At 34.8% G+C, this 23,084-nt stretch overlaps 1 protein-coding gene, 1 long non-coding RNA gene and 1 other non-coding gene across 4 annotated transcripts in view; 2 read left to right on the forward strand and 1 right to left on the reverse strand.

Moving 5' to 3' along the window:
• The first annotated feature begins 5 nt into the window (after positions 1 to 5).
• Positions 6 to 16,112, forward strand: LOC125616913. The gene is made up of 3 exons (XR_007347697.1): positions 6 to 140; positions 3,113 to 3,233; positions 15,989 to 16,112. It is a non-coding gene; the product is annotated as an uncharacterized LOC125616913 (long non-coding RNA).
• Positions 12,300 to 23,084, reverse strand: part of Znf654 (zinc finger protein 654) — a 79,003-nt gene continuing 68,218 nt past the window's right edge. The window contains exons 7-9 of one of the 2 annotated variants that reach the window (XM_015478637.2): positions 21,910 to 22,051; positions 16,019 to 18,365; positions 12,300 to 15,426 (exon numbers count right to left, since the gene is read on the reverse strand). In XM_015478637.2, the coding sequence (XP_015334123.1) occupies positions 15,419 to 15,426; positions 16,019 to 18,365; positions 21,910 to 22,051 (2,497 nt within the window). In that variant the 3' untranslated portion in view covers positions 12,300 to 15,418. Of the gene's footprint in view, positions 18,366 to 21,909; positions 22,052 to 23,084 lie in introns of both variants that reach the window. The other variant, XM_015478636.2, reaches the window with a different exon arrangement.
• LOC125617050 lies at positions 22,813 to 22,946 on the forward strand. The gene has a single exon (XR_007347903.1). It is a non-coding gene; the product is annotated as a small nucleolar RNA SNORA70 (small nucleolar RNA).

Here is a 23,084-nt window from a genome sequence, read left to right on the forward strand (position 1 = left end):
GCATGGAAAGCCGGAGGCTGCCAGGCGCAGGGCGAGCTCCCGTGATGCCGTGGGGCGGTCCAATGGAGGCGGCTCCTCCCCGCCCACGGGCCCGGCCCCCGGGAGGGCTTGAATGTCTTCTGTGGCCACTTCAGAGCTGGGTGAGCCGGTAGTTTAATATTCTTAAGTTACATAAATTAAAATAATCGTTAACATTATACTGTGAAAAGTTGAAAAAATGAGTCACCTGTCGAATCCCATGTCTGACCACTTCCCAGATGACTCCCCTTTGCAGCTGGCTGGGATCTAATACTGCCTTCATTCCACTAGTCGCCGGCTCCATCCTAGGCAATTTAAGGTTAGGAGTTCTGGAAGGCTGGTTGCCAGGTTTTATTTCGCCGTTTACTTAATTGATTGTGAGCTAGCTCCTTAAACTTTGTGACCCCCAGTTTCCTGTCTCTAAATGAATCTAGTAGAGATACAGTGTCTGGCTCCCAATAGAAGCTTAGTATATGTATATTAGCTGTTAGTAGTAGTAGTATGACAACCCACATATACCGAGAGAGAAACAGCCATGCTCTGCTAGATTCAGGAATCACACTTAAACACACTCCTTGCTTCTGCCTTCTGGATTTTATCTATACTTTAGGTGAGTTAACGTTTAGCGAATTCTCATTTAGTAGATGAAATGTGCAGCTTCTAAATGCCAATATGTGAGGATCCAGGTGAGCAAATGTTAGCACTTTTAAACAAGAGCTAAATGTCATAAAATACACCGTATGGTCTTTAAAACAAGGCACGGTTAAATTACCAATGGATGTTATTTGGTGTACCATTTACCCAGTATACACCAATTCGGCTTTTTATTAAGCATTGATGAATTTCTATTTTACTACTTACGTAAGATTGTGAAAAATCTCTCTCTCTCTCTCTCTCTCTCTCTCTCTCTCTCTCTCTTTCTCTCTCTCAGAGCTTTCAGGAGTTTTTCTAGCAAAGACCTGTAGCCAGGCATCCTGTCACAGGACTGTAATCCCAGCAACCCAGGAGCTGAGGCAGGAGAATCAAAATTTTGAGGCCAGCCTGGACACCTTAGAGAGTCCCTGGATTCAATTCCCAGTAAATAAGGGGGAAAAGAGAGATAAAATTAAGCGCTTATTTCTACTGGTGTGGGACCTCACGGAAGTCATGCCTGATTGTCTTTTTATTCATTCATTACTTCATTTTAAAATAATATTTATTATGCAGCCAAATGTCAATTTGCCAGGTATTGTTCTTTGTACTGAGGATAAGCGCAAGGCCTTTGGGGATTGCATTCCAGTGGAAGGAAACAGAATATAGACATGTAAGAAACTGTATACTCTGCTGGTAGATGTTATGAAGAAAAATAAATCAAGAAGTTGTAAGGAAAGGCTTCTCAAAGTGACATTGAAAGAAATGTCAGAAGGAAGTGAGAACATGACCCACAGAGGAATGATCTAGGAAAAAGAAATAGTACAGATTTTGTAGATGAAGGGATGTTCTTGGCACAAAGGAAGGAGGTATACAAGGCTGGAGTAGCTCAATCCTTAAGGAAGACAGTGATTTTATATTTATTTTGATTTTTATCAATGGTTTGTAAATCCCTCCCCAGAGCAGGCCATGGAAACTAGAATTTTTCTTCCCCAACATGGATCATAAAACCTCTAATCTTCTGCCTCTCTGTCTTAGAACTGGTCATAAAGATATTCTTTGACCTACCCTTGTCTGAAAGTTGGTGGTAAGACCTTCCTCATTCAAAAGGGGTCTTGTCCCATACCCTGGAGGAAGGAGTGCTGCACAGAGTGGCCAAGAAGAATGCTTAGCAGACAAACCAACCCCACTCCATCTGTTAGCATTAGATCACACCTCTTTTGTTGAGTTACATTTTGATGTGGTTGTTTATGCTTCAGTCATGTTTGTGCAGTGAAGTCTCCAAAAAACAAGTCTCCATAAAGAGTACACATTCCATAGAGCTTGTGACTAGCTGAACAAATGAAACTTCCTGGAGGTTGGCACATCTGGAGAGGACATGGAAGCTCTGAGCCTCTTCTCCCAAAGTTAGACCTTTGCAATTGTTCATCTGTATCCTTTGTATATCCTTTGTAATATCCTTTGTAATCAACTAGTAAATTTAAGTGTTTCCCTGAGTTCTGCAAACTACTAGAGCAAATTAATCAAACACAGGAAGAGGTTATGAGAACCTGATTTATAGCTAATCGGTCTGAAGCAAAGATAAAACTGGGGCTTCAGACTGGTGTCTAAAGTGGATCAGGGAGCATATAATCTTGGAACTGAGCTTCAACCTGTGGGACCTGATTCTATCTCTAGGTATAAGGTATTAGCATTGAATAGAAGACACCCAGCTGGTGTCTTCCACTACAAAATTAATTGATTGGTTGTCACAGGGGTCTGGGGAAGGATCTACTGTTGAAAGTAATCTGTACTGTGAATATATTAGGAGAAATAGTTTGAATTAGACTTTATTTTTCCTGAATATAGCACTATTGACATATCTTGGGAAGGATAATTTTTTGTCATAGGAATTGACTAGTGCATTGTAGGATGCTTTTGAGCATCCCTACCTTCTATCAACAAGGTGTTAGTAACCACCTCCTTTTAGTTGAGATAATCAAAAATACCTCTATTGTTGCCATATGTTCCCTTGGAGACAGCAAAATCACCCCCAGTTGAGAACCTCTGATATAAAATAACCTGTCAAAGTGCTATCTGAGATAAAGAAAATGTTCTGTGTATGTACTGCCAAATAATAGTAGTCATCAGCTACTGATAGCTGTTGAGATCTTATAATGTGGCTAATACAACTGAAGAACAGAACTTAAAGTCTTATTTGAATTTCAGTTAAATCATGATAGCCACATGTGGCTAGTGGCTATTGTATTGGATGATACTTATACTGTATTGTTTGTTGACACCAGTAGAAGATGAGTTCTGTGAAGCAAGGATGTTTGTTTGTTTTGTTCCAAAGACCGATGTTTGTTTGTTTTGTTCCACATAGTAGGTATGCAATGAATATTTGTTAAATAAATGAGTGAGTTGTAAAGTCACTTTAGGGTTTTAAGCTGAGGCATGGAATAATCTGACTTATTTCAAACAGGATCACACTTTGGTGGCGTGAAGAATAGACTGAAGGAAGGCAAGAGTGGAAGAGCCAAGCCCAGTGGCCCATACTATTCCAGCTATTCAGGAAGCTGAGACAGGAAGATCTTAAATTCAAGGTACACCTGGACAACTTAGTGAATTATAAAAAAAAAATAAAACAAAAAGGTCTAGGGATGTAGCTCAGTTACTGAACAACTGGGTTCAATCTCCAATACCACAATTAAAAAAAAAGTAGAGGATAAGGGTCCTCCAACTAGGACACTACCATAGTAGTCCAGGTGAGAGAAGGGTGGAGGATGTCATAGGAATGATTACAAGATTTTAATTGGTTTGTACCACAAGCTCAAACCATTTACTGAGAGAAGGAACACTGGAGAAAGTATATTTTAATAGGAATACAGAGTAATCAAGGTCAGGCTTCTGGAGCAATGGTGATGCCTAAGAAAGATTGAATTAGTAAAGGTGGTGCAGGAGGAGGCTGAAGAATTACCTGCGAGGGAGAGCAGTAGTGAAAAATGCATAGAACAAAATGGCATGATGAGGACAGTTGCCGCTGTCAACATGACTGGAGCCAAAATTGGGACAGTAACCATAACAAGAGAAATTTAGCAAAATCATGACAAAAATCAGCACCATACCCCTAACAGACTTAATTCTTATAACCTTGCAATTCTTATATCTACTTTTATAGATAAGGAAGTCTGATTTCAGTGGAATATCCTTAATTCCTTAGGTTTATACTATCATAAAACTATCATGCTAGAATTTTAATACAGCAAATCTTCATGCCTGTTTGACTGTTTTCAGTAAACATTACACTGAATTCTTTCTTGAACAGAAATAAAAAATATTCTCCAAGTTTGAGCAGTTTGAGTTATTAGGTCTTACTAATTAAAAATCTGTTCACCCAACTGTAGTTATTTAAGTACCAACTAATGGGAAAATGTAAATGTCTTAGAAACAGTTCCTGAGAAGGATCTATTAATTTAAGAGGAAACCGATTACTTTCTGGTGAAATAAAATTAACTATATTACTCTAGATCTGTGGTTTTCAAACCTTAGCTTACACAGGAATTACCTGAAGACTTACTTGTTAAATGTCAGATTGGTTCTCAACCTGACCAATATTTAGCATTTCTTACAATTTCACCAGTGATGCTGATTCTGCTGCTCCAGGGTCCACACTTTTACGAATCACTGCTAGTAGAAGATAATGAAATATCAGTCAGGCAATGAAATATCTGTATCAGACTTTATCCTGTCTCTGAAATTACTGATCCTCAGGCCATGCTAGCCCTTTCTATTTGCATTTATTAGATTCACTCATATTCTGTATTTGTAGGGGAAACTCACATGGCAGAATGGAAATATGGTTTTAGGACACTTATGATTTTCATTCCCACCTCTCCATTTATTAACTGTGTGATTTTAGTTGGTCTTTGAGTCTTGGTGTCTGAAAAGCAGTGTTTATGTTTATGCTTGAGTTAACAAGCATAAATTATAGAGGTACTACATAGAAAGTAGCTGATACACAGTAATTTAGTAGAATAAAAGAATTTCTTCCCAATTTAGAGGACCTATCAAAAAAGAATGAACCTCTTTTTTTTTAATTTTTATTCCATATAATATTGGATTGACTCCACTTAAAATTGATATATAGCCCCAACCTCTGCTGCTGTTATTCACTGAGTATTGAAATCAATAAAAATCTGATATTATGCTAGGTGCTTTGGTATTGATATGATTTGATTGTGTCCCCCAAATGCTCATACCAACACCAAAGCATCTAGCATAATATAAGATTTATATTGATTTCAAAATCAGTGGATAACAGCAATAGGGGGGAAAAAAGTTCCATCCTTGGTTTAATGATACCAAGGTAGTTGAACTCTTACGAAATGATCAGCTCATGGGTGTACCACTTTTGGAAGGAATCAATGTAATTCTCAAAGGAGTTGGTTGGCTTCTGAGATACATTTATTATAAGAGTGAGCCTGGGCCCCCTCCCTTCTCTTTTGCTTCCTTGCTGGCATATATGCCTCCTTTACACACTGGTTCCATTTCTGCCTCTCCACATGTTGTGATATATCCAGGTGTGGCACCGTGCTGTTTAGTGCTTCCAACCACCAGAATTGTGAACCAAATAAACCTCTTTTAGACTTTATCCAGTGTCAGATATTCTATTAAAACAACACAAAATAGACTAAGACACAGTGAAAAGCAACTTAATTGGGTTATCGTTAAAGCATACTTAGTAACTAGAATTCTTCAATTATAGAAACTTGGAAGTTTCTGGAAACTTCAAGAAAGTTATATAAATTCCAATAATTTGCCCAAATATCTTAGTACATTCATTGTTCAAAAATAGTTCACATTTAGTCTAAGATTATATGAATGTAATTATGTCACATTTTATTTTATATGACACAATTTTTCTCCACATTTTTTATTGGTACATTACAGTTATATATACTGGTGGCTTGTTGTTACTTATTTGTACATTCACACAATACATAATATAATAATATAATTTGCCCAATATCACCAGCACTTTCCCCCTTCCTTACCACCTCCCACCTCTTGGTTCCTTCCCTCTTTTGATATCCCTTTGATTTTCATGAGAATTGCATCCATTTTTCTTTTTATTTTTCCCTTCTAGCTTTCTCATGAGAGAAAACATACAGCTCTTAACCTTCTGAGTTTGACTTATTTCACTTAATAGTCCCTAGTTCCGGCCATTTGCCTGGAAATGACATAATTTCATTTTTATTTATGGCTGAATAAAACTCCATTGTGTATATATACCAGATTTTCTTTATCCATTCATCTGTTGATGGACACCTAGGTTGACTGTGCTGCAATAAACATGGGTATGCATGTATCACTGTAGTATGATGATTTTAATTCTTCAGCATAAATACCAAGGAGTGGTATAGCTGAGTCATATGGTGGTTCCATACCTAGTGTTTTGAAGAACCTCCATATTAAATACCAAGGAGTGGCATAGCTGAGTCGTATGGTGGTTCCATGCCTAGTGTTTTGAAGAACCTCCATACTGATTTCCATAGTGGTTATTTTCATTTACAATCCCATCAACAATGAAAAAGTGTTCCTTTTTCTCCACATCCTTTCTAGCATTTATTATTATTTGTATTCTTGATGACCGCTATTCTGACTGGTGTGAGATGAAATCTCAGTGTAGTTTTGATTTGCACTTCCCTAATTGCTAAAGTTATTGAACATATTTATGGGGAAGCAACCAGCACCTTGCCAGGGGCTCCTTTATCCTTCCCAAGAAGATATAAGCCACCAGAGAAAATAAGTCAGAAATAATTAAAGTTTTCAAGTAGAGCACCTGATAGATCCAGCCTACACAGGAGCTGGAGCTGGACAAATAAAAAATGGCCCCTGTAGTTTATTTAACAGAGTACATCAAAGGCAGAGATAAGGTTTCAGGGGTGGAGTTGGAGTCTTGCTTCTTGATGTCTTGCAGTCAACAGGTCGATTGGCATCTTGGCAAGTCACATCCATCTCTGAGAGGCTATGTGGCTGCAGCAGGTCACCCCCATCTCCGTTGTTGTGTGGGACCTCAGAAAGAGGTTGGATAGGGCTCATAATATGTCTGAGTGGTCTTGGCCAGAGGAAATTTCCACTGGAAGTTCCCAGATGCCAGATTCTCCTATTCACTAGGCTGTGATGCTGAGATAGTTCTCTCTTCACATTCCTAATTATTTCCTTTGCTGTGCAGAAGCATATTAATTTGATGCCATCCCATGTATTAACACATGGCACTATTTCCTGAGCTTTAGGGGTCCTATTGAGAAGATGTTGCCTGTGCCTCTATGTTGGAATGTTGACCCTGTATTTTCTTCTAGGAGTTTCATAGTTTCTGGTTTAATTCCTAGGTCTCTGATCCATTTTGACTTGATTTTGGTGCAAGGTGACAGATAAAGGTGTAGTTTCATTCTTCTACATGTGCATAACCATTTTTTCCTGGCCCAATTTTTTAAAAGGCTGTCTTTTTACCAATATATGTTTTTGACATCTTTGTCACGGATCAGAGGACTATAGATGTGTGGGTTTGTCTCTCTATATATTCTATTCTGTAACTTTGGTCTATACGTCTGTTGTTATGTCAGTAGCATGCAGTATTTGTTTTTGTAGCTCTGTAGTATAAATTGAAGTCAGGTATTGTGACTGTAGCTTTTTTCTTTTTTTGGCTTAGAATTGCTTTGGGTATTCTGGGCCTTTTAAATTTGTCCAAATGAATTTTAGGAATTTTTTTCTAGTTCTGTGAAGAATGTCATTGATATTTTGATGGGGATTGCATCAAATCTGTATATTGCTTTTTGTAGTAAGGCCGTTATAACAATATTAATTCTGCCTATTTACAAACATGGGAGGTCTTTCCTTGTTCTCAGGTTTTCTTCAACTTCTTTCTTCCTTCAGTGTTCTATAGTTTTCATTGTAGAGGTCTTTCACTTTCTTGGCTAGATTTTATTTATTTATTTATTTATTTATTTATTGGCTATTGTGAATGCAATTGTTTTTCTGATTTTTTTGCATAAATAGATTTATGTGATGAATTACATTTATTGGTTTGTATATATTAAACCATCCTTGTGTCTTTGGAATAAAACCAACTTGGTTTTTTTGTACAGTCTTCTTAATATTGAACATGACTTGCTAGTATTTTACAAAGTACTTTTGCATCTAAAGTTCATCAGGGATATTTGTCTATAATAGTTTTCTTGTATTGATGTGTCCTTATCTGGTTTTGGTATGAGTGTGATATTGGCTTTATAGAATGAATTTCGAGCCTGTAGGATGTGACTTTTACAAACAATTTACAGTTGGGTCTCATTTTTTAATCCATTCTGCCAGCCTATGGCTTCTCATTAGAGTTGAGACCACTTACATTACTACAGAGAGATGTTTATTAATTCCTGGCATTTTGATTTACTTATAATGAGCTAGATTCTTATTTGTTTAGCTACTCTTCAAATGAAAGTTGTTCATCTGTGAACTCTTTTGAGTTTGTTTTTGATTTCTACTGTATGGAGTATTTCACTAAGTAAATTTTGTAGTGCTTGTTTAGTTGCCATGAATTCTTTTAATCTCTGTTTATCTTGGAAATTTTATATTTCTCTTCAATTTTGAAGGATAACCTTGGCTGGATATAGCAGCCTTGGTTGAGTTATTTTCTTTTGGGACTTGGAATATATCATTACAAGCCCTACTGCCTTTGAGAGTTTGTACTCAGAAATCAGAAATGATTCTGATTGGCTTGCCTCTAAATGTGACCTGATCTTTTTGTCTTGAGGCTTTTAAAATTCTATTTTTGTTCTGTATATTAGGCATTTTAATTATAATGTGTCATGAAAAGGTTTTTATTTTGATCTTGGGGTTCTAAATGCCTTCTGTATCTGGAAGTCCATCTCATTCTGAAGGTTCAGAACATTTTCTGTTGTTATTTTCCTGAAGATATTAATTTATTCCATTGGCCTACATCTCAAAACCCTCCTCAATTTCAGTGATTCTTAAATTTGCTTTCTTAATGTTGCCCCAGAGTTCTTGTATATTCTGATCATGGTCACTTTTTTTCCTTTAATAATGACTGACTGTTCAAGGCTGCCACATTGTCCTCCAGCTCTGAGATTCCATCTTCAACATGGCCTACTATAGTAGAGAAACTTTCAACTGAACATTTTATTTGATTTATTGTGTCTTTCATTTCCAAGATTTCTGGGGGGTTTCCCCTAATATTTCTATCTCCTTATTGAATTTCTTATTCATATCCTGTACTTACTTCCTTAATTCATAAAGTTGTTATTCTGCGTTCTCTTGATCACTTTTTAAATGATTCTTTGAATTCTTTATCTGATATTTCATCCACATCAGTATCTTTGGGTCAGTTACTGGTGAATTATGAACTCTAGGAAGTGTCATATAACATTGTGTGCTCATGTTTCTTGTATTTCTGTTTTGTGAATATGTTGGGAGGCATTTCTCTTCTGCTCTTATGTATGGGCCTTTTTAGGGCACAGTCTTCACTTGCCAAAATGTCCTAAAATAATCTAGATTGAGACTCCCCTTGTAAGTGTGGTATCCGTAGCCTTGGTATTAATTCTGTTTTTGTTGTCAGTGGGTGCCTGTAGGTGGGACCTGGGGACCTACCCCTGTCTGTTTCTACTTGGGGTCTGGTCACTAGTTTGGGTTTTCATCTTTTGTATTCTTTGTATTAAAGGGTAGCTAAAGATTGAGTATCATTAATTTGAGTGTGCAGCAAGGTGCACTACCAAAAGGTTAAGTTTAGTCCAACAGCAGAGTCTCTACCCTTTGAACTTACAGTATCCATGTAGGTTCCCAGAACCTCACAGAATAGGGCAAAACAAATAATAGAAACAACCAATGCAAACTATATATAGCATTAAAATAAATACCCAGTTCCTATTATGACATGTATAATATTATTGCCAACAAAACAGGAATGTGAGGTCAGCAATTGTCAGTAGTAAAAACAATAGCCATGAACCAAATCTGGCTTTAAAGCATACTACTGTCAACTATATCATCCACAGCACTACTAATTTCATCATCAATAATGATAGGGGCAGGAGTTACATAAATCAATTTTAAAAGATAATCAAGATACAGTTAAGAGAAAATAAAAAATTGAACAGAGACTGCAGAAGAGATGTAGCATGTGATGGTAATAAAGAAGGAAGAGAACAAATACCAGAAACAAAGGAGAGAAAAAGAGAGAATAATAGAATTTGGCTGTTAATAGAAAAAATACAATGAAAACATACAAACCAAAGAATCCTCTCAAAAGATAAAGCAAGGAAAAATAACTATAGTAAAAATTAAAAATGCGAAAATTGAAGAAAAAAAGAAACAAATATATATGTATATGTCTCTGAACCAATCAAGCACACACACACACACACACACACACCCGGGTTGGGGGCGGGGAGACCTTAGTCTCCACTAATGGTGGTCAGAATAGTCACCAAAGATGTATGGGCATTGACTATGCCCACCTGTCTTTCCATGTCTTCTTGAGCTATGTCCTGAAAGCAAAAGCAAGGGTTGTTAAACCCTTACTCTTTATATTGCTCTCTGAGCTGCCAGTTGTAGTAGCTAAAGTCTGAATCTCATTCAAATAATTCTCAGCTTTCCGTCTCAGCAGTATAAGGTAGAATGGAGTGGAATATACTGTCAGTTGGAATTTTGTCAGCACAGACCAGATCAGTGCACTCCTAGGGTGCAGCTGCTTCAGAGTTAAGGGAGTGGACTTCTGAGGGGTGGGGCTTTGGTCTAATCAGGCCTCAGGGACTTTTTTGAGTGGTATCTGCTCTAGAGAAATTTGATCAACACACCCTTAGGGCCTGAAAGTTGCTCCTATCTTTTGGGGTTCTGGATCTAAGGAGCATCCCAAGAATGGGAGCCAGTTCTCCACACATGATGGTACCCAGAACATAGCCTTCCCAGAATTAATCCATAAGTGTAATTCACACTCCCATTCATATTTCTGGTCTGCTTCTGCTGGTCACAGGAGCTTCCAGACTAAAAGAGAAGTGAGCTGGACTCCCCCTTCCTTTTTCAACATGAATCCTCCTAGTTACAATCTTCTCTATGCCTGTTTCACTCATGTTCTTCTAGGTACACCTTACGCCGCACAGTAAGTGCTTGCGGATAGAATTTGGCTGTTAACAGAAGAAAATAAATATAAACAAATACACTGAAAAATATACAAATCAAAGAATCCTAACTCTCAAAAGAGAAGGCAAGGAAAATAACTATATTAAAAATGCTAAAATTGCTGATACCCTAGCTCTGCAACAACAGCCGCAGCATGACCACTTCAAGATGGCTCTGCCTCAGTTCTCTGAGGCCAGTTGGGAAACAGCCCTTTTCTTTTCAAACACTAGTGCTTACGGCAGCCTCGGGATCAGTTAAGTTCAGGGCTCTTTTCTGATCTCAGGTTTTTATGTACCAAATCTATTTCTGTATTCTCCCTTCCTCTGTGGTGAACCAGTGCCATTACAGCTGTCACTGTCATAACTGGCTTAGCTCCAAGGTACTCTGTCATCTTTGGTTAATATACCCAAATTTGATTATGACATTCTGATTGTCCAGTATTGAATTTTAGCGAAATCTCTTTCACCCATCTTACTGAGGAGCAGTACTGGCTGCTTGAATCCCATGCTGCAGAGCAGCTAAGAATATAGCCTTCCTCTAAACTGCTGTCTTGAATCCCCAATCAGAATTTTATACCTCAGAACTATACTGTTTCAACAACTTTCTCATTTGTGTAATATGTGCAAATCATGATAAATCATTATCTATTCTTTCACTTGCAGTTCTATCTCACTGCATTAAAAGTGGTTATTTTTCTACACAAAGCCTCATTTTTCCCATTTAAGTGTTATGGCCAACAACATCATTTTTGGTTACACATTAATTGACCTAAACATTTCCCCACTGAAATACTTTTGTAGGAATGTATTTCATTGTGATTTATATTTTAATATTTGTATGTGCTGGGGATTAAAACAAGAGCTTCACACATGCTAAGCATGTGCCCTACCACTGAGCTACACATCTAGATCTCCCTGTATAAGAGATTGAGTCTCCCCATTTCTCAGGCTTGCTCCAAACTCCTGTGCTCAAATGGTCCTTCTGCTGGGACTACAGGCCTGTGCCACCATGCCCAGGATATCCTAATATTTTAACATGACTTCAGTCTACTTTTTTTTTATTTTTTAGCTCACCCACAAGTTCATCTTTGTAGAATTACAAATACAGACATATCCATTCACTAGACAGTGAATGAATGGGTAAGCCTTTGGTGGAGAGTTCTGGTATTTCTTTACCCCCACTAAGCAGAGTTCTTTATCACACTGAAACCACTTACCTGAAGTGTCTTTAATGATAGAATTCTATCATCTGTTGTTCCTGCATATGGACATTTGTTAAAATAATGTTTAAAAATGTCTATTTTGTGTAAACTGTTAGATTTTTCTGTATTATGTTTATAAAAAAATCATACAATAATCTGTCATAATGACAGTAACTGAAATACCCCATTCCTTTAATGATGAGACATAAAATATTTTTACCTTAAATAAGCCTAATTCCTTTTGAAAGCATGTACTACATAAAACTGAACACTTGCATTATCAACAAGGACAATGTTTTATTGAACAAATCTATGTACAGTACAAAAAATTTCTTGAAATGAGACACTATTGTTGATTTATTGCAGTTCAATGGCTCAGTTTTAATTTGTACTCTTATAAAATGCAAAGTAAAATAATTTAATGTTCAACAAGGAAGCACAAATTTCCTTTCTTGCTGAATCGGTAATATCTTTCACATATTACAATTCCAAAATGCGTATGCAGCATTTACTCATTCCAAAAAGGTGTTTTACAGTACCAAATAAATTAAAAAATAAACACTATCATCCCTTTTAGGTTTTTTCACCCATACAATAGTATTAAACCAAATGTGAAAGGAATACGGCTGAACCTTCTGTGTGATTTGAAAAGAATCACAAGTTCAATAATATAAATTATGTATGCGTTATATAGTTGGTGGTTTTTTAAAAAAAGGAATATGGCTAAAGCCCAAAGTACCAGTGTCCTTGTCCACGGAGATTCCCCTTTTCAGTATAGTCTATGGTGAGCAGCAAAAATTCAGACTTGCTCTTTTCTTGACCTCGCTGACACAGCAGAAAGTTAATATTTAATTTTTTGAAGGAAATTTTTATTCAAAACAAAGATTTGAAACTTGATTCATGTAAGATGTCATATCCTCAAAAGAGAAGTAGAAAAGAAGAAAATGAAAATAATCTGAGGAGTAAAAAGACATTTTCCTTTTTTTCTGAATCCCAAATTAAAACTGTTAGAATTTTATGGACTCCATAAAAGCAAAAAGATGTAGGTTTACATTTTAGAAGACAGAAGAAAATACATTCTTTCAATAGGCGTTATTTGAGAAGTGTATAAATAAAAAGAACAATGTAGTTAAGTAGAACTTCATGACATTTCTTGATTTTTATCAACCAATTTGATCTCTTGCAGAAAATTTTCTAACACAAAAGTAGGAGTAAAACTTTGGAGTAAAAACAGAATAATATCACGTGGAATACGTTTGAAACATCTTAGCATGAACTTTAAAATCAGTGAAAATATTAACACTTTGTGGGCATATATTTGTGTCAATGATTACAACTTATAAAAAAATTAAAAGTAAAAAAAATGTGGCAAAATTCTATTTTAAACTTCTGGAATGTACAAAGCAGAAATTTTATTTCAAAAAAACTTCATTGTCCAGATGAACCAGTTTCCAAACAAAATTTTTATTACAAGATGTATTTTTAGAATGAAATGAAATAAAACTCAATTATTACATTTTCAGTATCACGAAGTATGGAAAACATTGTCCTTTAAAGAAAGGATTTAAAAACTTGATTAGGAGTTGTTTTTATTTATTTGTTATCTACATGTAAATTCCACAGCCTAATGTAGGCTACATAACAAAACAAACTTAAATTTCATTGGAATGGACGTAACGACCATCATTGCATAGTAGTGAATGCCCATGATAAATAAACTAATATAACTGAGACGTAGTTTTTAGATTATCTGATCTACTATGACCTGGAAATCAAATTTAATAAAAGTTTGGATGCTACCCTGGAAGAAATGTCCCATTTTTTCCTAATAATCTTACTCAAGAAGTTCCAGTATTCCTAAAATTTGTAGTAGTAGGATCTGATGAGATTGTCTGCCTTGAAAAAAAAAATTTAACAGCTGAAATAATTGGAATAGTTGGCTGACATCTGTATATTATGGGTCAGTTTTTAAAGAATTTGCCTTTGCATTTTACCTTTTTACTCCTGTTTTACTTTAACATACTATTAGGTAAAAGATCTTTAAGCATCCTCCTTTCAACAATGGGACAAATGGAAAACATCTGAGAGGGTATTTTAAAAAATTTTTAAATGTATGTTTTAATAATTTATTAAGTTAAATCTTCCTTAGGAAAATTACTGGTCACCAAGGAAAATAATGCATTAATATATCTCTTACTATGTTCCTGCTGTGCAAATTTTTGTGTAAATACTTACTTTTATATATAAACATTACTATGCAGACCAAATTCATCACTAATGAATAAAAAACTTAAGTAGTATGGCTTATTTTGGAATTAATTCTAACTGAATAAAATGAATGAATTCTCAACCTGATTCTTAGCTGACATTTTTTAAGCCAGTTATTTTCATAGGACTGTACTTAGATAACTCACACTAATGTCTAAAGGACCTTACTGTGAATCATCAAGCAATGTCCTAACATTATATACAAATAAAATATCCCAGTGTGCTTTTACCATTATTCACATTGAAGAATTTGCAATTCAGTGTTTTCCTTCAACTACGTAGCCTGTAATGGTCTTAGATTCCTCCCATAATACCCCCAAATTTCCGATGGTACTTTTCCATTTAATTGACACTGATGTGTTTTAAAATATAACCAATTTATATTACAAAAGCGGAAAGTGGAAGGTTCTATCAAGAGCTCATTAGCAAAGCATTGTTTTTTTATTGTTTTTTAATTTTAAATGCTGGTATCATCATTCATTGAGGTTTGGCCTGTCTAATCAATCTGGAAACAGTTACAGTCTTTAATAGATAGCATGATGATAAAGCAAGCTTTTTTCTATGTATCAGCTACTAAATTATATCACAAACCAAATAGCAGTGGTTCCTTAAAACGGTTGACCAGAAAGAAGGACATAATCTGATTATGTATGACAAAAAAACAAATTCCATTTGTAGAATGATTTACATTGTTTATTATTTTAAACCAGCTCTCCCTCCACCTCCTTTTTTTTACTGGGTTAACTTTTCCTTTTCTGTAAGGCCATAGCTGGGTTTTTTTTTCCCCTCCGATTTGTTGCCCAAACATGTTTTCACATAAGCAAAACTGAACATGCTGCTATTAATCATCATAAAGTTTTTGAAAATGTGGTTTTCTGGATAACTGGTACTTTGGGAGTTTTATAATAACCCTTTTGGAGTCTAAAACCAGCACATCTCCTCTGCAAGTTCATTCTAGAAAATGTGCTTTGTCTTTTATCTTTAGTAATCCGAGACCACTCTAAAATTAAGGCCATCAGGGAAATAGCAAACTGATGATGCGTTTTCTTGAAGTAGTGTTTTTTTTTGTTTTGTTTTGTTTTTTTTCACACTACTGCTTGATCGACAGATCTTTCTGAAACATTTTTATCAGGCACCTGTAAAACAGAACATGTCTATTAATTCAAATTTTATATATGTTCAAAAGGAATTCTAAGTCAGATTCCCATTTAACTCATACCCTTAGTCAAAGGATATTGCATTAATAGAAAGGCAATCTCTTTTTTTTACTCCTTTTTGTTTTCTTTCAACTATTTTCTTACTTCTATTTTTTATAATACTCAACTTCACTTGATTTATATTCTGGCATGCAGCTGAAAAAGCATTTCCATAAAAATTATTTTGTTTCTAAAACTTTTATTACATGAAATTTTAATGAAGAAAAGCCTGTGATATAGTGGAAAAAGTAGGATAAAATATACAAAACTTTTATTCAAGTCCTGGCTTCCCCAAATTACTTTCCTATGCCTATGCAAAACTTGTGAATTTCAGTTATGTGATCTATAAAACAGGAATAGAAATATCACCTAACAGTGCTTGTGAATTAAAGGAAGTAATGTGTGGGGTGGTGCTTTATTACATATGTTGTGCAAATGTTAATTATTTTAGCCCCATAAAGATGTATTATACCTATATTTATGGAACTTCATATTTCTACAGATACATCTAATGAGAACATAGAAGACTTACTTTCATCATCTGAATCAAATCCAAAGAGTGTCTGACATTTCTTTTGTGCAAGGTGAGCCTCAAGTGCTTCTGCATTACAGTAGGTGGTCAGGCATTTGCCACATCTTAATCTTTTCACTGATTTTTTATAAATGTTATCTTGATCAGAACAGGCATCTACTCTATCAGTCAGAAATTTTCTGCGTTTTGGCATACTAAGGTACCGTTCATCAAGGTAACTAGGAGGCAATGGTCTAACATATGGCTTTGTTAAAATTAAGCCATATGAAGTATGTTCACTTGCAAGATTTGGTTTGGATGGTGCCTGAGATACTGGCAGGGTATTATGTTCTTGTGGTACAACAGAGGGTAAAATAGAACCATTTTCTGTCCTGATTCTGTTTCCATCAGTTTTCAAAGCAGGATCTGATGAAACTAGAGGTGCTTGCTCTATTTCACTGTGTCCATTGACTAAATCACTAATACTACAACTATTTTCTGAATTTGGCTCTATGTCAGGCATCTTTTGGTCTATCAAGCTTATATTTGAAACAGTGTCATCAGAATGTTCATTTCCATTCTGGACTAAACTGTCTGATTTGTTTTCCATACTTTCTATACATGTCTTTGGTTCTGTAGAATCTCTCCTTGATTTGCTAGTAGGAACTGGCAGACTAACAGTTTGTTTCTCATTACTAGATGAGTCTTTCTCCTGATGAATAGAATTTGAATCTGTATGAACATCCAAAAGAACTGCTTCACTTGGTTGTACAGACAATTCTGGTGTTTTACTTAAATAATGCTGAGCCTCATGTTCATATAGCAGAGGAAGATCTTCAAAAAGCTCATGGCATTCTGGAAAACTACACTGAGCTTGAAATATCCTGTGACTTTTTGTATGCTGGGCAAGTTGGAATGGCAACTTAAACGACTCGTTGCAATTAAAATGCAAACAAAAGTACACATTTGGATAGCTGTGTCTATTAAGGTGATCTATAAAATGTTGAGAATCTTCAAACTGCCTTTGACAAAATTTGCACTTTCCTTTGCTCCACTTCATTACTGTTTGTCGCACATTTAAGTCAGTTGGATGTACAGTCCTTGCATGTGTGTTTAGAAATCCAATTCTCTTAAATATTCTGACACAGCCAAGAGCAGGACACTTAAAATTTCCTTCTTGATCTGTAGCATATATGTCTTTTGGATGGCACACAGTTCCATTGATTTTATGAAGTACTGAAGTTTCTTGATTCAGGTCATAATCATCATCTTCATAATCACCTTCTTCATCTTCTTCCTCCCCGTAGTCATCCTCACATTGAGGTAAAGGCTCTGAAACATTATTTAAAGAAGTATCAGGATTGCCATTTTCAATAATGTTTTCAATCACATCTTCTGGTACACTTAGGGGAATTTCAATGAATTCAGCCACATGCTCAGGAATGACTTCTTTGTTTCCATCACTGGAAGCAGTCAGAGTTCCTACTTCCAAATCCTTGTTATCAGAATTTCCATTTTCAAATGAAATGGAAGGACTGGAATAATTTATTTCTTCCAAAGCAGTGATTTCCTGATCATCTTGTTGAGCTGCAGCAATTTGCTGTCTCTGTATCTTCTTAACATGATTCTTTAAATGCTTCTGCATAAGTCCTCTGTTTCTAAATTTCCTACCACATATTACACATGAAAAACTGCCTTTCTTCTGATGAGCCTGGGCATGCCTTACAATATGACCACCAAGAAATTCCTTGTTGCATAGCATACACCGATGTCTAGGAACATTGTGATCCACTTTGGAAGTGTTAAGAGCTGTAAGGTTTTTCTTTGTATTAACATGACCTCTAGGTTGCACTCCAGATAGATCATCAGCATCAGTCTCTCCAGTGCTCTGATCTGTAAGAGAGTCAAGCCCTTCATCTAAACTTTGCTGTTCCACTGTCTTTTTTAGATTACCTGTAGAATTTTCCAGTGTACTTTCATTTAGAAATCTAACTGCTGATTTATCATTCAGTAATGCCACACAGTTCTTCTTAATCATTACAAAGTTCCAAAATTCAGGATCAAAAAACAATCCCTTTTTCAAAATTGGAAGTAATTCAAAACGAACACGATTTTGAACACTACTTGTGCCTTCATTATATTCTTCATCTGGACGTTTGTAAAGCTCTTCAACAGTATGATAAGCTTCTAAGGAGCGCTCTAGAAAAAATATTGAAAGCGCACAAATCCTGAGGATCTCCAAATCATTTGGCAAAAAATGTGCAATTGTTTTATAAATTAGACATTTAGTCTTAGGATCATCATGAAGGTCAAGTTGTAGAGCACAACCACAAATTTCAACACAAATTTGCAAGCCTTCTTCTTCAACCTGTAAAAAGAAAAATATTACTACTAAATAACTTTTTTAAAAAAGTGATTATAGCAACTTTTTTTAAAAAAATACAATTATGAAGGGGAACCTTTTAGCACACAGTATTTCAAGGTGCAATTTTCCTTAATTGGTAGCTTTAACTCCTGTTTATTATTATCTTTCTTTTTTTAAAACAAGAAATCTGAAATAGATAGGACATTAGTTTTCACTTTAATTTTCAAGTTTAACAAACTCAGTAACCACAACAAAATATTTCATAAGTTTCAGTTATTACAACGGCTTACAAATGCAAGATTGATCACTTTATTACTTTAAATACCACTCTTACATTCTTTGACAGAAGGGTTAACTTGGAAATAGTGTTAAGAAATAATTTTATGCCAGTCATGCCTGTAATTCCGGTGACTGGGGATACTGAGGCAGGAGGAACACAAGTTCCAGGCCATCCTCAAGAACTTAGCAAGCTTTGTCTCAAAATTTAAAAGTAAAAAGAAATGGTGAGTACTTTAGTGGTAAAGCACCCCTAGGTTCAATCTACAGTTCCAAAACCAAAAAACAAAACTATTATGGAAATTTTTATAATGGTATACTAAACATTATGTATTTTACTGTTAATATTATTTATTTTCAATGCTAGGAATCAAAGCTAGGGCTTCGTGCATGCTCAAGTCCTCTATTACTGAACTACCACCCCACCCCAAGAAATGTTTATCCAAATAAAGGGGAAATGCAGTGTACATGAACAGAGTAGTTATCATTTGGCAATCTAGCAGAATATCAGAATACTAAGCCTACTGGAAAATATCTAAAAATAATTTAAACTTTAAAACTTTTATTAATTACTCAAAGACAAATGTAACAGCCTTTATTTAGGAATCTGTTGTTGATCCATCTTAAGTTATAAATAATTCCTCTAACAATTTGAAAGAATCTATAAATACTTAAAATCATACACACACACACACACACACACATATACAATGTACGTACATATATGGTGCATATGTTACATAGTCATACTGCCTGCATATGATTATAGATGACAGGAAAGAGTACTATCTTGCCAGCCTCGTGCCCTCTTAATTCCTTACATGATGTCAAACCCTGCTTAACTAATTACAGTTCCAAAAACAGGCCTTAACTTCAGAGACTGTTCCCACTTTATCTGGGTGATAAATTCCTACTGATCTATTCGTTATTTTAGTATCAATTCTACTCTGTAATCAGTTCTCTCCATCCATCTTGGCTCCTGCCCTAAGGTAATCACTATTCTTTCCACTAAGAAAGACTTAACAATTTATATCTAAGAGGCATTTACATATTGTTTTAGAATTATCTACATATATGCCTACCTTTGAATTCCTAAATCACAGGCACAGTATCTCATTTTTTGTATTTTCCTATGGTTAGCAGAGAAGTTTGGTACATAGTGACCACTGAATAAATGTTTGCACAATGAATGGGAATCAAATTTATTCTACTATCTTTGGATTGCTCCTATAAATCCATCATCTCGGGCTTGAAATACTTTCTGAATTAAAAATTTGTAAGTCTATTACAATTAATTTTCCCACCTACATTTTCCAAGTATAACAAATTCAAGATCCACTAGTTTAAAACATAATTCCTTCTCTACCTTTCTCTTAAGTTCTGTATACATCCTCTGTCTTGACTTGTAAGATTATAAAGTATTCAAATGCACACGTTTTTTAAAATTTTAAGATCATCAGAAAAGTAAATAGGCTATTTCCTTACCTGAAATCCTTTAGTGGTTTCAGAATTATAAACTGAAGTTACAATGTTTAGTGAAGCATTCAAGTCCCTTTAGGAATAACCCCTAACCCCTAAAATCTCAACTCTCATCCACTTCACACCATGTTTCTTGTTCCCGTATTAATGCCACCAAACAGTTGTGAAAAATAAATAATAAAATGAGGAAGAAGTGTTCTGTAAACTACAAAATTTTCTACAAATGTTAGTACTGTCCTCATCTGTTAAAACCCAAGCTAAAGCATCTTCCCTTCTTTATGCAGCCTTGGCAGATACACTATTTGTGATACCTTCTTCCGAATTCACTGTTAACTATGCCTTTTCTCATAGCACTGAAACACTTGAATGATCTCTATCAGATAAAAGCTTTTTTAGTAGGGCATAAACCATTAAGCATCATATTTTTGATGTTTATTTTATCTTTGAATTTTTCCTCAGTATTATGTATTCTTAGGTTAACCAGACACACGAAAGTAAGAAAGCTCTATAAATAATCAGAAAAATCAACATAATATAAACTTTCTATAACACAGGCTCTCAACTTTTGGTACAAATGAGAACTATATGTAAACACAGAGATAAATAGATGCATATGGATACATCTTGATTTTTTAAAATGAAGTCTTATCAGTGGACTCAGATACACATCATATGTTAAGTGTTCTATACCATAGTTTGTTTCTATACAGGAGAGGTAACTCTGACAATACATTTGAATAATAGTTAACTATTCAGTAAGGACACTATAAATGCAATTTAAAAATTAGAAATAAAAAAGCAAAGCAAAAACCAAACAATGCTGCCAACTTTATATATCATGGGAACACAATTACTATATGGTCACACATCTAATGAGTGATGTGATAATGTGATAAATACATAAATAAGAAAAAAATCAAAATATATTATTGAACAGCTGTCTCCTTACATATTTAAGACTAACTTACATAAATACTGAATTAAGTGGAGCTAGAAAATGGAGGATAGCTTTATCTTTCCTGACTTTGTATTGAAAGTCTTGTTAGTATTTCGAGTGAAAGTCATTAAAAAAAACAACAACATATTATTTAATTGATGCCTCTTTATGTATTTAAAAGTAACCCACAAAAAGTCAATTAAATGGAGCTACAAAATAAAGGGTGGCCTTATCTTCCCTATCTTTGTATTCAAGATCTTGTTAATAAAATTTGAAGGGAAAAGTACAGAATTCACTTTCATGACTATGTAAAATTCATATATAGAATTAATCATTTGCAAGTGGCCCAAGAAAAACTTGATTCAGGACTATTTTTAAAACCAGGCAATGAGTTTTTATAATTACTTTAGATAAATACTTTAAATATTGTCCTTAAGTTTCAAAACATGCCAGAATTCATTGTTCCTTTTGATATAAACACCAGTGTTAAACTATAAACTAAGCTTTTCTGTGACAGTGAACGGGTGTTCCCTATAGACGTGTAAAGGTCATTTGCAAATTAATATTTTACAGTTGGAATTTAGAATAATGTCAAAAGTGACAACATATTTAGTCATAAGAGATAATAGCTTCTTATTGAAGCAACTGTTCCCAAATTTTTAGTAAACTGACTTTTTTTCCACATTGGGAGTTTGGAGTTAGGGGAGAGGAGGATGTAATATATGGAGAATGAAGTCTTAAAATCCTCCTTATTTTTAATTTTATAGTCAAATAAATTTTATAAGAGATTCGAGTTTCAGTGAATTGTCATTTAAATTTATTTTAAAATTCAAGGGATAAATATATCCTATTTACCTCATCTTTAATGATTTTCATGAAAGGAAATATGACTCTCACATTAGTTGCTGTTCTTAAAAGCTGGTAGCATTGATCTACAAAAACTTGTTTTGAAGGATTAGATTTAAGCTGTAGTTTACTCCATATGAAAATCAACTCCCTGTAAATGAGAAAAAAAAAGAGAAATATCAAAAATACAGTTTATTCAAATACAGACATTAGCTATCTTTCCCTGATTCTACAATGCCAATGCCCTGGCAAAGATATGCACGAAGTGGGTGTAAATGTGTATGCTGACCCCCAAGCTACTTCTGCTATCTAAGACTAACAGAAGCTAAGACAAAAAGAGACCAAAAGGTACAGTTTTGTAATGAAGGAATGAATTCCAATCATATGTTGGCATATTAGAATTAGATCAAAAGAGAAATTGTAATCCCAATGTACCAATACTGATATAATTTCAAAAAGCCATAAACTTTGGTTTATCCTACTTATAAATTTAGAAACCAATGTTGTAGACTATCTTAATCTATTAAGGTACCAAAAGTAATATACATTAAAATTCTGAATAATCGTATTGATTCTGAAATTGTTTTCTATGTTTTAAATCATTCTTTTTTTAGGTTCTAATACTTTAAGCAGATAAGCTATGTACCATTTAAAGTATTTCAGAGGTAGATTCCTTTCTAAAATATAGCCAAGCTTACAGGATAAATAAGGCTAGAAACAGTGGGTTTTGAGGCAAGGGTAGAAGATATAATTGATATATTTGATTATCTAATTTTAACAAATTAGAAATTTTTAAAACTTGTCATAAAAGTTAGGCAAAGCATCATAATCTAACTGATAAAATTTTTTTGAGTGATTTAACTGAATATGTACTTTAAGCCAAGCACATATAGGTATTCAATCTGTGGAAATTTGCAGCCATTTAAGCTGACTGGGCATCTTTCTTCTTGGGGCCCCAGGGTGCAATACTTGCAAACAGCAGCATCCTCAGTGATAACTCAAGTGTTGCTTGTTTAGATTACCCTAAGGGTCCTTTGAAAACAGGATCCAATGGACCTTCCTGTCTCCTAGGCTGTTCATAATCGAGGGCTCCAGACAGGTATTTGAAATGCTTTTGGAAGTCCCCAGGGCACAGTGATCAGAGATTATACTGACCAAATCATCACGTCCATCTGCACCAAGTT

The sequence above is a fragment of the Marmota marmota genome, unplaced genomic scaffold (assembly GCF_001458135.2).
Source record: "Marmota marmota marmota unplaced genomic scaffold, marMar, whole genome shotgun sequence".
Classification (NCBI taxonomy): Eukaryota; Metazoa; Chordata; class Mammalia; order Rodentia; family Sciuridae; genus Marmota; species Marmota marmota.